The sequence below is a fragment of the Pelophylax lessonae genome, assembly GCF_965119305.1.
Source record: "Pelophylax lessonae genome assembly, chromosome: 3".
Classification (NCBI taxonomy): Eukaryota; Metazoa; Chordata; class Amphibia; order Anura; family Ranidae; genus Pelophylax; species Pelophylax lessonae.
In genome coordinates this window covers 47349511-47364947 of record NC_138770.1, presented here as the reverse complement: position 1 = coordinate 47364947, position 15437 = coordinate 47349511, and the positions used below count along the sequence as shown (strand labels likewise).

Sequence of the window (15437 nt, the reverse complement as noted above, 5' to 3'; positions counted from 1 at the left end):
GGCCCCAATGTTGGCACTACTGCGCCATAGAGGCATATCGATTCTAGGTTACCTAGACGATCTCCTGCTTCATGCAGAGTCTCCTCAGACCCTGCTACAAAACATAGAAATTACTATAATTTCTTTACAGGAATTCGGGTGGCTGGTGAACCAGCAAAAGTAATTTCTGGTTCCCACCCAGAGGCTCGAATATCTGGGTCTAATTCTAGACACAGTCAGGTCAAGAGTTTTCCTTCCGGTAGGGAAACTCCGGAAGATTCAATCAGCAGTCCAGTTGTTACTATCCAACAGCTGGTCTTCTCTTCGAACTTGCATGAGGGTTCTGGGGTTGATGGTGGCTTCCTTCGAAGCAGTCCCATTTGCCCAGTCCCATACCCGAATTCTTCAGCAAGAGATTCTTCTCAGATGGAATCGGAATCCGGAATCCCTGAACAATCGGATCCGATTGAGCAAACAGACCAGAGAGTCTCTGGTCTGGTGGCTTCGGTCTCCGATGCTCAGCCAGGGAAAGTCATTTCTGCCAATATATTGGACGATAGTGACCACGGATGCCAGTCTATCCGGATGGGGAGGAATTCTCGGTCAGTTATCTGTCCAGGGACTTTGGTCCCTGGAAGAATCCAGGTTGCCGATAAATGTATTGGAACTGAGAGCGATCAGACTTTGTCTGATTCACTGGACCGAGCAGCTCCAGGGCAGCCTGCTTCGGATCCAGTCGGACAACGCCACGGCCGTGGCTTATGTCAATCACCAGGGGGGCACCAAGAGTGTCCGAGCGGCCAAAGAAGTGGCTTGCATTCTTCACTGGGCGGAACGATTTGTTCCAGCTATCTCTGCGGTGTTCATTCCGGGGGTGGAGAATTGGCAGGCAGATTATCTCAGCCGTCAGACTCTGGATCAGGGGGAATGGTCCCTCCATCCAGAAGTTTTCCACCAGTTGTGCCTACGGTGGGGCACCCCGGATGTGGATCTGTTGGCATCACGATTCAACAGGAAAGTACAGAGATTCGTGGCTCGCTCCCGCGATCCTCTAGCAGAGACCGCAGACGCACTGATCGCCCCGTGGGGGCAATACCAGCTAATGTATGCCTTCCCTCCTCTCGGGTTACTGCCAAGACTTCTTCGCAGGATAGAGGAGGAAGGAATTCCAGTAATCCTGGTAGCTCCGGACTGGCCTCGCCGAGCTTGGTACGCCGACGTGGTCAGACTGGTGGCGGACGTCCCGTGGAGACTTCCTCTCAGGGAGGACCTACTGTCTCAGGGACCGATCTTCCATCCTGCTTTACGATCGCTGGCTTTAACGGCCTGGCTATTGAGACCCAGGTGCTGAAGGACAAGGGATTGTCAGCTTCAGTTATTCCTACTCTAGTTAAAGCAAGGAAAGCGACTTCCAGAAAGATTTATCATCGTACATGGAAGTCCTACATTGCATGGTGTGAACCTCTGGGGTTCCGTCCACGGTCTTATTCGGTTAGTCGAATATTAGCTTTTCTGCAACAAGGGGTTGAGCAGAAACTGGCCTTGAGCACTATCAAGGGTCAGGTCTCAGCATTAGCTATCTTCTTTCAGAAGCCTTTGGCTACTCATTCCTTGGTGCGGAATTTCATCCAGGGGGTGCGACATCTGGCTCCGCCAGTGCGCGCGCCGTTACCACCCTGGGATCTTAATTTAGTATTGTCGGTTCTTCAGAACCTCCCTTTGAAGATATTAGGGAGATTCCTCTACCTACGTTGTCCCAGAAGGTGGCCTTCTTGGTGGCTATCACTTCTGCACGCAGGGTGTCAGAACTGGCCGCTTTATCTTGTCGTTCCCCATATCTGGTGGTTCATAGAGATAAGGTGGTTCTTCGTCCAAATCCATCCTTCCTACCAAAAGTGGTTTCAGAATTTCATCTGAATGAAGAAATTGTATTACCTTCCCTGTGTCCTAAGCCCAGTCATCCTCGGGAGTTTGCTTTACACTCCTTGGATGTGGTCCGGGCGATCAGGGTATACTTGAAAACGACAGACTCGTTTCGCAAGACGGATTCACTTTTTGTGATCCCGGATGGACACAAAAAGGGGTTGCCTGCATCTGCCGCGACAATTTCCAAATGGATCAGACAGACGGTGGTACAGGCTTATTCTATTAAGGGTCGGGAGCCCCCGTTCCCTGTTAAGGCGCACTCCACTCGGGCACTTAGTGCGTCATGGGCCTTTCGCCATCAGGCGTCAGTGGTCCAGGTGTGCAAGGCGGCTACCTGGTCGTCGGTGCATACCTTTACAAAACATTATAAAGTTGATGTAATGGCATCGTCTGATGCCTCGTTTGGCCGCAAGGTTTTGCAGGCCGCCATTTGAGGAGACCAGTGGTCTACCTCGAGGGTTTTTTTCCGTTGGAAATTTTCATTTGAGTCTCATTCTTTGTTTATAATGAGCCTTTAAAACTTCTAGTGTGGCACCGGTTGGGCCTTCTAGATTGGATTTTGATTTCGGTCAATCCCACCCCTCATTTGTGGCACTGCTTCTGGATGTCCCAGTTCTTGTGAATCAAGAAGACTACGTCTGTCAATGAGCGACAGAGAAAATCGGATTTTTGTAAGATCTTACCGTAAAATCCTTTTCTCTTAGCTCATTGACAGACGTAGTACCCGCCCCTCTATCATTGAGTTGGGTTGGGTTAAATTCTCTGTTGCTGCTTTGTGACAGAACTGATGCCTTGTAGCAGAGAGAGGGAGGATATACCCTCAGGGACTGCCCCTAAGGTGGAGCCAGAACGTTTTTTCTTTCTGCCTAGTCCTGCTCCTGCGGAGACAACATAACCAGTTCTTGTGAATCAAGAAGACTACGTCTGTCAATGAGCTAAGAGAAAAGGATTTTACAGTAAGATCTTACAAAAATCAGATTTTTTATCAAAAATGACAATTTTTAAGAACTTTTTTTTGTGTGATTCATAGTTAACGGGGCATGACCCAGAACCCTAGGCACTTTTTAGGGGCATTTATTGGGTTTTGGGGCTTCAAAATGGTGTTTTTTGATTACCGAAGTTCGGGTCCTATTGATTTCAATGGGGTTCTGAATTCCGGGCCGAACTTTCGGGAAGTTCGGATGTTCTGGCCGAACCGAACTTTTCAAAAGTTTGATCATCCTTACAGGTGAGTATATTTTCTTCTGAAACAAGGTAAGTAAAAAAAAAAAGGGGAATATCCTATCCTTTTACAGGTGACAATAAGGAAGCGGATGCCACAAAATCTAAAGTAACGATTTTGTGGCCGGAACTCCGCTTTAATATTTATGCCTGATATTCTTTTCTTGTTAATTTAGTTTTAGTTGTATTTTAGTCCTTTGACTAAAATTATATTTTAATTTTAGTTGTATTTTAGTCATCTGAATTGTTTTAGTTTTAGTTGTATTTTAGTAGACTAAAATAGTGTTTATTTAGCCAACAAAAATATTTTCATTGACTAAATTAACACTATTTCAGAGGAGAAAAAGTAGTGTAACCAGGAAGTAAATTTAGGAGGCCAATAAATCACTGAGAGATATTGGAGAAAACAGATCAATATAGTGTGTCTCAAAATAAGAGAGAGCAAGAGAGGGAGGGGTAGGAAGGAGTTGGAAGTTGCTCTGTGAGGATAGACGGAATCCAACTCCACCTCCTTTCCATCCACTCGGTCTGGGTGAGGGAGTCCAGTGGAGGTCACAATGGGAGAGGGCAGCAGGAGAAGCAGAGTCAGAGTCTTGAAGTCAGTTTTCAGTAATGGCAAGTATGTTAAAGCAATAGGAGATAAAAAGGTCATGCACATATGTGAGCTTGTTACAGAAGAAGTGGACATTCCAGAGGGCACATAAGATTAGGGGAAGGGTGCCTGATATGGGGTTTCAGTTAAAAAATGGAGGGTCAGGATTCTGGGAAATGTCCACAGGGATTAGGAGGAGATTGAGGCTGAGGAAAGTGAGATGGGTGCGGGATGTATATAAACGCGCACACTGTACCACTCTGTCTTGTTGTTTAGGTCAACTCAGCATGTGGGTTCAGTATTTGCAGGAAGTGCAACTGCCCTACTGACAGCAACCACTGCCCTACTGATATCAGCTACTGCCTACTGACACTGTCCACTGCCAGACCAATACTGTCAATTGCCCTACTGACACCGTTAACTGCCCCACTGCCACTGTCAACTTCCCTACTGATATCAGCTACTGCCCTACTGACACGCACCGTCCACTACTCTACTGGCTGACACTGTCTACTGCTCTACTGACACCATGGGGGGAGGGGGGGGCACCAAACTGAATCTTTGCCCTGGGTGAAAGAATGTCTAGCTTCCCCACTGAGTACAGGTCCCCTTTAATGCACGTGATGCTGTAAACAACAAACAACAACTAACTGATGGCTGTGAAGAATGATGGCATTGTAAGTGTTCTCTTTTATTATTTAACAGCTTCACTACTGGATAAAACATCAGAGGAGTATAAATGGTGACCTACTTTTTGATAAAAACGGGGAATATGTCACCCTGTTTAAAATTGTGAATTGGAGAAGTTTAAATGATGGGCATCTGATCATTGCACATGTTGGTCATATGTTGGCTGCAGGTGGACTTCACCAGAACTTCTCAATCAATGTACAAAACATATTATGGAAGAATGGTAGTAATGAGGTTAGATATATTATTCAAATATTATATTACCAGTGTTTTTTTTTTTTTTTTTTTTTTTTTTACTGTATTGATAATCTTGGCTATTACAGAAGATAAGAAGATAAAATGACAGCAAATCTCCAACATTGTTTTTTCCACAACTTTCATTTTGTGAATCAATCTCAGGTCACAACAACCTTACCTGACCAGACATCAATAGTGTGAACATGTCACCTGTGTCATGAAGAAGCAGGCTTAGATTGGAAAGAGCTATCATTTATTAATGTAAAAGGTTGAAAGAGATGTGTGATTCCAAACTCAGATCTGAACCTGATTTAATTAAAAAAAAAAAAAAAAACATAAAAAATAATTTTATTGTATGTCACCCTATTGTATACCAGACTAAGCCTGGTGGCTACCATTCTTCTTAGACCTACATGACTGCTGTGTGATCAACTTTTAAAGGCTGAACTGACAGACGCCCTTAAGAATGAACTAAAAGACCACATTTTGGCTTAGAATAAGGCTTAATAAATACTACTCTAATGGAAAATAAACTAGCAGAGAATATATAGAAGTCTGATCCAGAACAAAGCTACCTCCAGAGTAAATATCAAAAAAATTATTAGGATTTGCTGCTAGGAAGTCAGCCTTTATTTTTCATTTTGATTTCCTTGTACCCTCCCAGGTTTTTCACTGGTCTTCTTCACAACCAATCACAAACTCTTCTCACTATTTAAACCCCTTCCTACTTCCTGTTCATTGGCCAAGCTTGGCTCTGTTTGGCACAGTCCTTGCTAAATCGTTGTTCTAATCATAGTGTCATTCCCTGTATCAACCTTGGTTGTTGACCTTTATCCTAAACCTTTTTCTGGCTTATTTGACCCCTTCCTGGAAATAGGATAGAGAATTGATGTGTCACTCCACTTGTAAAAGTCCAGAACGGGAATATATTTGTAATAAAAAGGAAACTCAGCACATTTCAGAGGTTACCTCTTCTTCGGGGCTGGATAAGTAAAGAAGATTGGGGTCTGGACTTGGCAAAACCCGTGTTGAAATAAGCTTTAACAGAGCCCAGCACTAAAAATCCATCATCCTGACATTTCAGCCCAATCCAGATCTCGTTTTCAATATATTTCATTGAGAATAAAAAGGTCATACAAAATAACAAGAACAAAAAAACATAGCAGTAGTGAGACAGCAAGACTACCTGACTACAGGAGAAGTGACATTTTATCCAATACAAGAAATGCAGAGCATATGACAGATAATCATAACAACAACCGACCAGTTAACGCCTGTCTCGAAAGAGTGAGGACCCCCCTCCTCACTACTGAGTCATGTCACAACCCTAGAACTAAAATATCGTGTATACCAAAAGAGTATTTTGAAAATAAATAATAAAAGAAAAGGGAACAATGACTCTAGTCAATTGTGCCGGTTTAGATTGAATCTAAAAACGATAAAGAACCACTCAAGTCTCTGACCCCCGGGAGTGTCACAAATCCAGTTGACGTGCCTGGTCCCCAGCAACCGAAAGAGGTTGCGAAACATTGGGGATCCAGGATGTACCACACATAAGGTAGTATAGAGGAGTTCCTCCAGAATGAGGAAACCTATGTTCTTTACTGGGGTCAAGAGAGAAAGCGGGATAATATGCATAATTATGGAAAAAGGAAACAGCCCTATGTAAGAATAGTTTTGAAATTAGTCTAGGAGAGGTAGAGGGGGTAAGAATAGTGAAGGAGGAGGGAAAAGGAAAGTGAGAGGAAGGAGGGGAGAAGAAAAATGATCACCGGGGGAACAATTGGAGCTGGGAAATCCAACGATTAAATTGATATGTGATTAAATCTAGCCCATGGTTCCCATATCAATTCAAATTTGGAAACTTTATCAAGCAGGATCGCCACTACTTGTTCCTGAGCCATGATCCAGGATATTTTATGTTTGGCAGCGCTAAAGGAAACTGAAGGTTGCTTCCACGAGTTGGTCATCAGCCCAATCCAGATGTCAAGGTTCTGTTCTTATCCAGCCCTGAAAAAGAGGACATTTGCAACCCCCAAAACTTGATAACTTTTTCTTTTGGCTACAAATACCATCTCATTCTGGACTTTTACAAGTGGAGTGGTGCTTCTATCATGTACCCTGCCTCTTTCCTCCTTAAGGACCACTTATGACAGTCTTACGATGAAGAGAGCTGCCTGCTAACTCCCATAAAAAAAAAAATGTGACTAAATAAAATAATCCACACTACATTAATATTAATCCTTGCCTGGACACCAACTATGTATCTGCTCCTCAGCTCCTCGCATTTTCACCCTTAGTCTCTGCCTGTGGATCTGCTTTCTTTTATTGGGGTTTGGCCATATCAGGTATATGGGCTGGTATTCGTATAGTGGTTACCTCAGCACCTTTGCTTTGTCAATTCCAGTCAAAGAAGAAGTGTATCATAATATCTGCCCTCCATCTAAATGACAGCCTAGTTCTGAAAGTCAAACGTGTTTCGCCACAGCTACAATGCTCAAAAAGACATGGGCTTTAAAGGATTTTTTTAAAAATTAGAGCACCTCTAAAAGTTATAGCTTATTATTGTTGCAATAAAATATATAAGCCAAGCCACTTCTTTGGTAAAAAGTCCAATTCAATGTATCACAGCAATCACATTTTGATCACACATTGATGGTTAATGAGTGGGTAAGAGTACATGTTCTACAACAAGGTAACAGATAAAACAAAGGTTCTATATACAGTGCAATTATACCAGCATAGTTAGGGAAAGGGGGGGGCGGGGCTTTATCTGTTTTCCTTCCCATAAAGTAATGGTTATGGGACCTTTTTTCTGTTGAAAGTGTTAAAAGCCAAGGTATATCCATACCCCAAAAATAGAACCAGATTTCAAGAGTAAGACAATATAATCTGCGGCAGGGCTTTTTTTCAGCGGGAACGTGGGGGAGCGCAGTTCCGGCACCTGTAGCACTGAATGTATTTTATGGCAGGGTGTGCTGGAGGGTCTATTGAAGTTGGCTGCGGGGGGGGGGGGATCTATTGTCACTGGTGAGGATGTATTTTTGTGGGGGTCTATTGTTGCTTGATAAGTCTATTTTTGTCGGCTGAGGGGGTCTTATGTTGCTGGGGGGGGTCAATTGTTGCCGGGAGCGATCTACTGTTGAGGGACAGGTCTATTGTTGCTGGCTGCTGGGAGATCTGTTGTTGCTGCTGAGGCTCTATAGATGCTAGGGTGGTATTTTGTTGCGGGGGGGGGGGGTTCTGTTGCTGTGTGGGGGATCTATTGTTTTTGTGGTGGATCTATTGTTGCCGAGATGGGATTTATCAAATTCCATACAAATTACTTAGTAGCACTAAATGATACTTGGTTCTGTTTTCTCTAAAAGGGGCAGTACTGGGAGGTGGGAGGGGGTTGAGCCAATATACAGTGCTCAGGGGGTGGGTAGGGGGCAGAGACAAAGAGAGACTTAGAAGGGAGAAGTTCCTGCACCTATTGTCTGAGAAAAAAAGCTCTGATCTGCGGTATGTACACTTACCTAGTGATTACCATCAATGCATGGTGGAAGAGACATTGTAAGATTCTGGTACCTTCATTACCCTTATTGCCCATTTTCCCTTGTATATTGCATCCCACCTTTTTAGTTAGGTGGAACGCATATACCTTTAAGCCGCATGACATCATCACTGAGCGCCGCTCTGAGCGGCTATTTCAATCGCCGGCTTTCTCTCTCACATTGTTCGTTCAAACCGCATGCTTAACAAGCCTTGTCCTATGCTGCCGGAGCCTCCAGCTAAACCCCTTACCTGGAACAGACCGGAACCACGCTATTGATCCCGTATCTCGCTACCGGATCACTCTCTCTCTACCGGACCCTTCTGCTTACTAACCTCACTAGTGATAAGTACCCCACAGGGGATTCCTTCATAACTTACTTACACTATCTACTTCTGCACACTAAGGACTGTTACTATCCATGCATTACCATTCTATCATCTGCACTGTTATACAGATTGCTAGCTCTTGAGCCTACTACCATCTATTCTTGCACTAGGTTAGTCTCTCCTGTATATATCATCTGCTGTCCCCTACCACCTGTTACCATACATGATTACTAACCTATCTGCATTCTACCTGTTACCATCTACTACTCTCCTGAACATTACTATCACTGTTCATTCCTGTCCCCTCAGCACATCACCTCTATACCACCGTATACATTCTACCACTCCAGGAACATCTTATTGAATGTTTGTATATGCTGAAGCAGGCCAGACCACAATGATGAGTCTGGAGAGTTGGATCTGGTAATTTAACACATCTCTACACGACTACTGAGTGGAGTTTCTGCAGCTGCAAATCCAGCACACTAGAATAAAAACGCAGGAGCGTTACAGACATCTGCTGATCCTCTCACAGACCATCATATTGGTCTCCCTGCCATGTGGGGGTGGGGGGGGGCTCAGCTTCCCCTCCTTTAGTTTTAACACTTTTTGGTGGGAAAAAATTTGGTTGGCAAATACTTTACAGTATGATGAGTTGGGGGACAAGAGAAGCAAAAATGAGACCTGTATATAAAACTGCAAGGATTGATGTTGGTTATTTTGTCTGAGGAAGTGAAACTAGTTCCATGAAACACGTAATACATTTTTGCGACATGCGAAGCAACTCCTACTTGTTGATCCCATACAAGATGCACTCTTTTAAATTACATCATATATTGCATGAATAAAACCTTTAAAATTGACACTTCCCTCTTAGATACTGTTTTTATCAAGTGATATGATCTGTAACAGACCCAGCCACCACAGAGGCTTCTGGAGAGGACTAGGGGCAAGCCTCCTACCCACTGAATATGGCCCATGGAGAGAGCAGATCATTCTCTAATGATGGACCACCACTCAATGGACGCTGATAGCATTGTTTGGATTACTTCTCTGAATAAGGACAATAAAGCTTTCCTTCTGGAGTGAATGGAAAGAGGTAATATTCATTGTGTACAGGTTAATGGTCAGAGGCAATATGGTGACCCTCCTGCAGACTGGGTTGGAGAGGCTCCTTCACTTGGGACATAAATATTTATCAACAATATCCCTTAAGAAATCTATGAAGTTAACTTAATTCAACCTTTTTAGACTGCTGGAGTATTGTAGGAGTTTGTCTTTTAGACTGTTACTGGATAGTCTGAGGTGGGGTGGGGTTTGTTATGTGCGTATTGTTAAGTATTTTGTCAGTGTACGATAATTGGGGTAAAAAGGGCTGGTATTAGCTCTGCTCGGAACAGAACGGTTTGAAGGGCAGAAGGCACAGTTTGGCATAAGGAAGCACCTAATTGGGGCGCCAATTGCTTCTGTCACATTTGGTCACATTTGGTGGCAAGCAGTGGGATGTATCCTGCAGTCTGGAACATCCAAACCACCACTGGGATCCAAGGTCCAGATAGCAGGAGAGGAGAGGTACAAATTCCAGCCACCATGGAAGAAGAATTCATGAGGAGGCTGCAAGAAATGCCGGTACAGCACAGGGGACCAATGTCAGTGCAGGTCCTGCTGGGATGGTATGATTCTGTTCGCTGGCAACTCTGGAAGGAAGCGCTAGCCCATGAGCAGTGCCACCAGGGAAAAATTCTCCCCTCTATCCAGGAAAAGTACTGGTCGCAGTAATTAGTGTAAATACTGTTATTGGAGAAACAACCGCACAAGGAGTGGACAGCTGAGTTAAGCAGGCTGGTCCAGGAAGGAAGCGCTAGCCCATGAGCAGTGCCACCAGGGAAAAATTCTCCCCTCTATCCAGGAAAAGTACTGGTCGCAGTAATTAGTGTAAATACTGTTATTGGAGAAACAACCGCACAAGGAGTGGACAGCTGAGTTAAGCAGGCTGGTCCAGGCAGAGATGCGGTTCGACGAGCGCTACAGAGCCCTCTGCTGGTATGTAGCCCAAGTGTGCCCATGGACAGAGGACAACAATCTGACAGAAGACTTTGGCTCCAGCAGCCTGGGGCTGTTGTACTAGAGGCTGTCCAAGGAGCCTAACTTTGGAAGCAATCTGGAGTGGCGTTTACAGGAAATCTTGGAGTACAGAGACTCTAGGCACAGGAAGATTTGGAGTTTATAGCCATTCAGGAATGGTAGCTGGAGATTGCCTACAGACAGCTTATAGATTCTACTTAGCAGCAGGGCAGGTCTGAGTTTCAATAAACAGTAATTTTTTTGGTTCTATCCTTATCTGTGTATGATGATTTGGTTAAAAAGGGCCGATATTAGCTCTCTTCTGCTCGGAACAGTTTGAAAGGCAGGAGGCACTGTTTGGTGAAAGGAAGCCAATCGGTTCCGTCAAATGATCACATGATGATTTTTTTTGTTAAAGCCACTTTACATCCTCCTCCTACCTATCTCATTGCACCTTCTGAGCAATCCAAGGATAAGGCCATTTAGAGCCCAGGGCTACCATGCCAACCTTCGCTAAGATACTGTACTGTCTCACTTTATATTGTAAAGAGCTGCACAAACTGTTGTCGCTATATACATTTTGAATAATAATAATATTAATTTGCAGATCCCACAGTCTCAGTGTTCAGAAAACTGTTTGCCAGGAACCAGGAAAGTCCCAAGATCCGGGAGACACACCTGCTGTTATGACTGTGTCCAGTGCTCCGAGGGGGAAATATCCAATGTTAGCGGTATTAGGACATTTATAATGTATATATTTATCCAAACCATTGTTCTATAAATATACATTTATAACGAATAGTTGTTTAGTTGAGCTGGTTGAAATGGTAAACTTCAAACCACCTTTACCAATCACTATTTCTTAAGCACATTGGGCTGAAAATATTCCATTTCACACTAATGTCAGCATATAAAGCATTCAGATTGTTTCAGCATGATAATTATTAAATATACAATACTGTGTAAAAGTTTTAGGCAGGTGTGAAGAAGTTCTGTAAAGTAAGAATGCTTTAAAAAAAAAAAAATATTTGAGTTATTTATTTTTAACAGTTTACAAAACACAAAGTGAGCGAACAGAAGAAACATCTAAATCAAACCAATATTTGGTGTGACCACTCTTTTGGCTTCAAACCAGCATCCGTTCTTACACTTGTACACTTTTTACACTTGCACAAAGACAGGGATTTTGTAGGATTAGAGTCAGGTGTATAATTAACCAATTAGACCAAGCATTTGCTAATGATCACCAATTGTATACAGTATCTCACATAAGTGAGTACACCCCTCACATTTTTGTAAATATTTTATTCTATCTTTTCATGTGACAACACTGAAGAAATGACACTTTGCTACAATGTAAAGTAGTGAGTGTACAGCTTGTATAACAGTGTAAATTTGCTGTCCCCTCAAAATAACTCAACACACATCCATTAATGTCTAAAGAGCTGGCAACAAAAGTGAGTACACCCCTAAGTGAAATGACCACATTGGGCCCAATTAGCCATTTTCCGTCCCCGGTGTCATGTGACTCGTTAGTGTTACAAGGTCTCAGGTGTGAATGGGGAGCAGGTGTGTTAAATTTGGAGTTATCGCTCTCACTCTCTCATACTAGTCACTGGAAGTTCAACATGGAACCTCATGGCAAAGAACTCTCTGAGGATCTAAAAAAAAGAATTGTTGCTCTACATAAAGATGGCCTAAGCTATAAGAAGATTGCAATACCCTGAAACTGAGCTTCAGCACGGTGGCCAAGACCATACACTTTACTCCACTTTACATTGTAGCAAAGTGTCATTTCTTCAGTGTTGTCACATGAAAGATATCATAAAATATTTTCAAAAATGTGAGGGGTGTACTCACTTTTGTGAGATACTGTATATCACAGAATTTTATAAAACATAATTTCTGTGTCTTGTTTTTTTTCCAGACAGTGAAAACTGCCAGCAATGCAGATATGACGAATGGCCCAATGAGAAGAAGGATCAGTGTGTTCCGAAACTGCTGGATTTCCTGTCTTACTCTAATGACCTTATAGGAATGGTCTTTGCCCTCTCCTCCTCTATTCTTTGTGCTTTGACTGGACTGATATTACTGGTTTTTATTTCACATCAAGATACCCCCATTGTAAGAGCCAACAACAGGAACCTGAGCTTCACCCTTCTGGTCTCCATCATGATGAGCTTGCTTTGTGTCTTTTTCTTCCTGGGATGTCCTAATGATATATCCTGCATGTTACGCCAAACCTCATTTGGAATCCTCTTCACGATTGCCATCTGTTGTGTCCTTGCCAAAACCATCATGGTTTATGTAGCTTTTAGGGCCACCAAACCTGGCAGTCTGTGGCAACTTTGGATCGGAACCAAACTTTCTAACTCCATAGTCATCTTTGGTTCATTCATCCAAGTTATAATTTGTGTCATCTGGTTGTCTATCTCTCCTCCCTTCCAGGATCTGGACACCACTTCTTATCAGGACAAGATCATCGTTCAATGTAATGAAGGATCAGTTATTGGGTTTTATTCTGTTCTTGGTTACAAGGGGTTGTTGGCAGCTGTGAGTTTTTTTCTTGCTTTCATGGTGAGGACATTACCAGACAGTTTTAATGAGGCCAAATACATCACCTTCAGCATGCTGGTGTTCTGCAGTGTGTGGATTGCCATAATACCGGTCTATCTGAGCACCAGAGGGAAGTACATGGTGGCTGTGGAAATATTTGCCATACTGAGTTCCAGTGCTGGAGTCTTAGGCTGTATATTTCTTCCAAAATGCTATATTATCCTATGGAGACCAGAACTAAATTCCAAAACTTCTTTACTGGGAAGAAAATAGTACACAGCGCCATTGGTAAATAAATATATATATATATATATATATATATATATATATATATATATATATATATATATATATATATATATATATATATATATATACGGTATATACTGTATATATATACATATATATATATATATATATATATATATATATATATATATATATATATATTTATATATTAGAAGAATAGAATAATGCAAGTAACCACTGTGGACTTTTAAAAAAGAAAAAAAATGTAAAGACTTGTATAATGTAAACCAGCATATGGGAGCAATAGGTGTTGCATACTGCCTTCTGTATAAATTAATTTTAGGATATAGATGTACGCAGGTATGTGCGGGTCCTAGAGTAAACATGAATAAACATACAGGCGTGTATGGTAATATGTTTGTGTATGTATACATAACCGTATAGACGTACAGCCCTGGATGCAGACAGTCTGCCTATGGCTGTAGCCTGTAACTCATTTGTACAGGTGGCTGTATGCAACACATTTTAAATTGCATGGCCATATTCTACCATGTGCATAAGCCTATAAACGACTCTTGATCATCTGATAAGTAGACATAATAAACAAATGATTTTATGTGCTAGTTAAATGTAAAACAAGATAAATAAAATAAACTTAAACTTTAATGATTCTTAAAGCTGAACTCTAGACGTTTTCGTGTATATATACCAAGGGGCATGCATATTGTTACTTAAATCTTGGTATGTAACATGTATTTCTTACATACAGTGTATTTGCATTGTAATCCAGCATTGAAACAATTCTTGCACTTTGCCTCTGTGCAGGAGTGTCCTGTAATAAGGACCAGTTGCTGCTTTTCCCTCTCCTTGTGCAGGGGGACCGGTCTTGTCTCTTCCCCCTCCAGTAGTTATCTGGAGGAAGCCTCTAATTAGAGGACCTGCTAGGTCCCTCCCACAGCTCTGCTCTCTGCACAGGCTACGGGGTTGATTTATATAAAAAATATACAGAGTATATTCCTCGCGCCAAGGGAATAAATGAAATAAAGGTACTGATACCTATGTGCCTAAAGTTGAATATAAATGGATGGATATGCAGCTGCTGTACAATAAAGATATGCTGAGAGATGAATGGTCTTATGGGAAGACCAAATACAGCGCTTGCTAATAGATGACTGGTGGATAGCGTTAGCCGTACCAATCTCTATGGCAAGTATATAGTATCAATCAAGCATTGTGTATCAAATATATGAATAAATAAATAATTTATTATATAAATAATCAAAACATCCTAGTAGGTAATTGGATAGGTGCAAAGTAGTGCATATGTGACTGGTGGATAAAAACCATATATATAGCAGGTACAATCAACAATAATAAAAATGAATATGAATAATAAATAGTCCAGAATAAAAGGTGACTTTAGTGCTCAAGAATTTTTTTTTTTTATATATAGAGTCCTTAGTGAAGGTGAGTCTTCAAATTCGAAGGTGCAAAGTGCTTAGGCGTGATTGGCCGTATCATCGATTTCCTCCCAGTGTAAGTAAGTAGATTGGATCACTTACCAGATCTAGTGGGTCCTATATGCCATCTGGCATTAGAACCATTCACGCTTAGAAAGCCCCCTGGGCTCAGTAGGTTTCCCCCTTTGGTGGTCCTATGGGCTGCTGATGGCTCCTTTAGGCTCATTAGGTAATCGACCAATGTGTGGTATGAAAGGAGAAATAAGGCTCCAAATAGTGTAGTAGTATTAGGTATGAAAAAGTTTATTTCCCATAAATCAGGTAAAATTTGCATAGGAAAAGGTTAAAACATCACTGGTGGTGTAGCGGTGCGGGCTGCTCGTCCTCCTCGCAGGGTTGATTTACTAAAACGAGAGAGTGCAAAATCTGGTGCAGGTCTGTATGGTAGCCAATTAGCTTCTAACTTCAGTTTGTTCAAATTAAGCTTTGAAAAAAAAAAATCAGGTCGAAGTCCCAGGGATGGGTGCAAAAGGAGGTGGCTGAAGATACAGGTCCACCCCACTAGAAAAGTAATATTCCCGACCAGGTAGCACAAAGCC

The 15437-nt window shown here is 42.2% G+C and overlaps 1 protein-coding gene across 1 annotated transcript in view; it reads left to right on the top strand.

Annotated features, from left to right (window-relative positions):
* The window catches only part of LOC309550301 (vomeronasal type-2 receptor 26-like), a gene marked incomplete at both ends in the record, with an annotated part of 117672 nt that extends 104270 nt beyond the window's left edge, over window positions 1-13402 (top strand). Inside the window, 2 exons of the mRNA XM_082250703.1 lie at window positions 11181-11304; window positions 12501-13402. Of these exons, the coding sequence (XP_082106829.1) occupies window positions 11181-11304; window positions 12501-13402 (1026 nt within the window). The remainder of the gene's footprint in view (window positions 1-11180; window positions 11305-12500) is intronic.
* Window positions 13403-15437: the final 2035 nt, after the last annotated feature.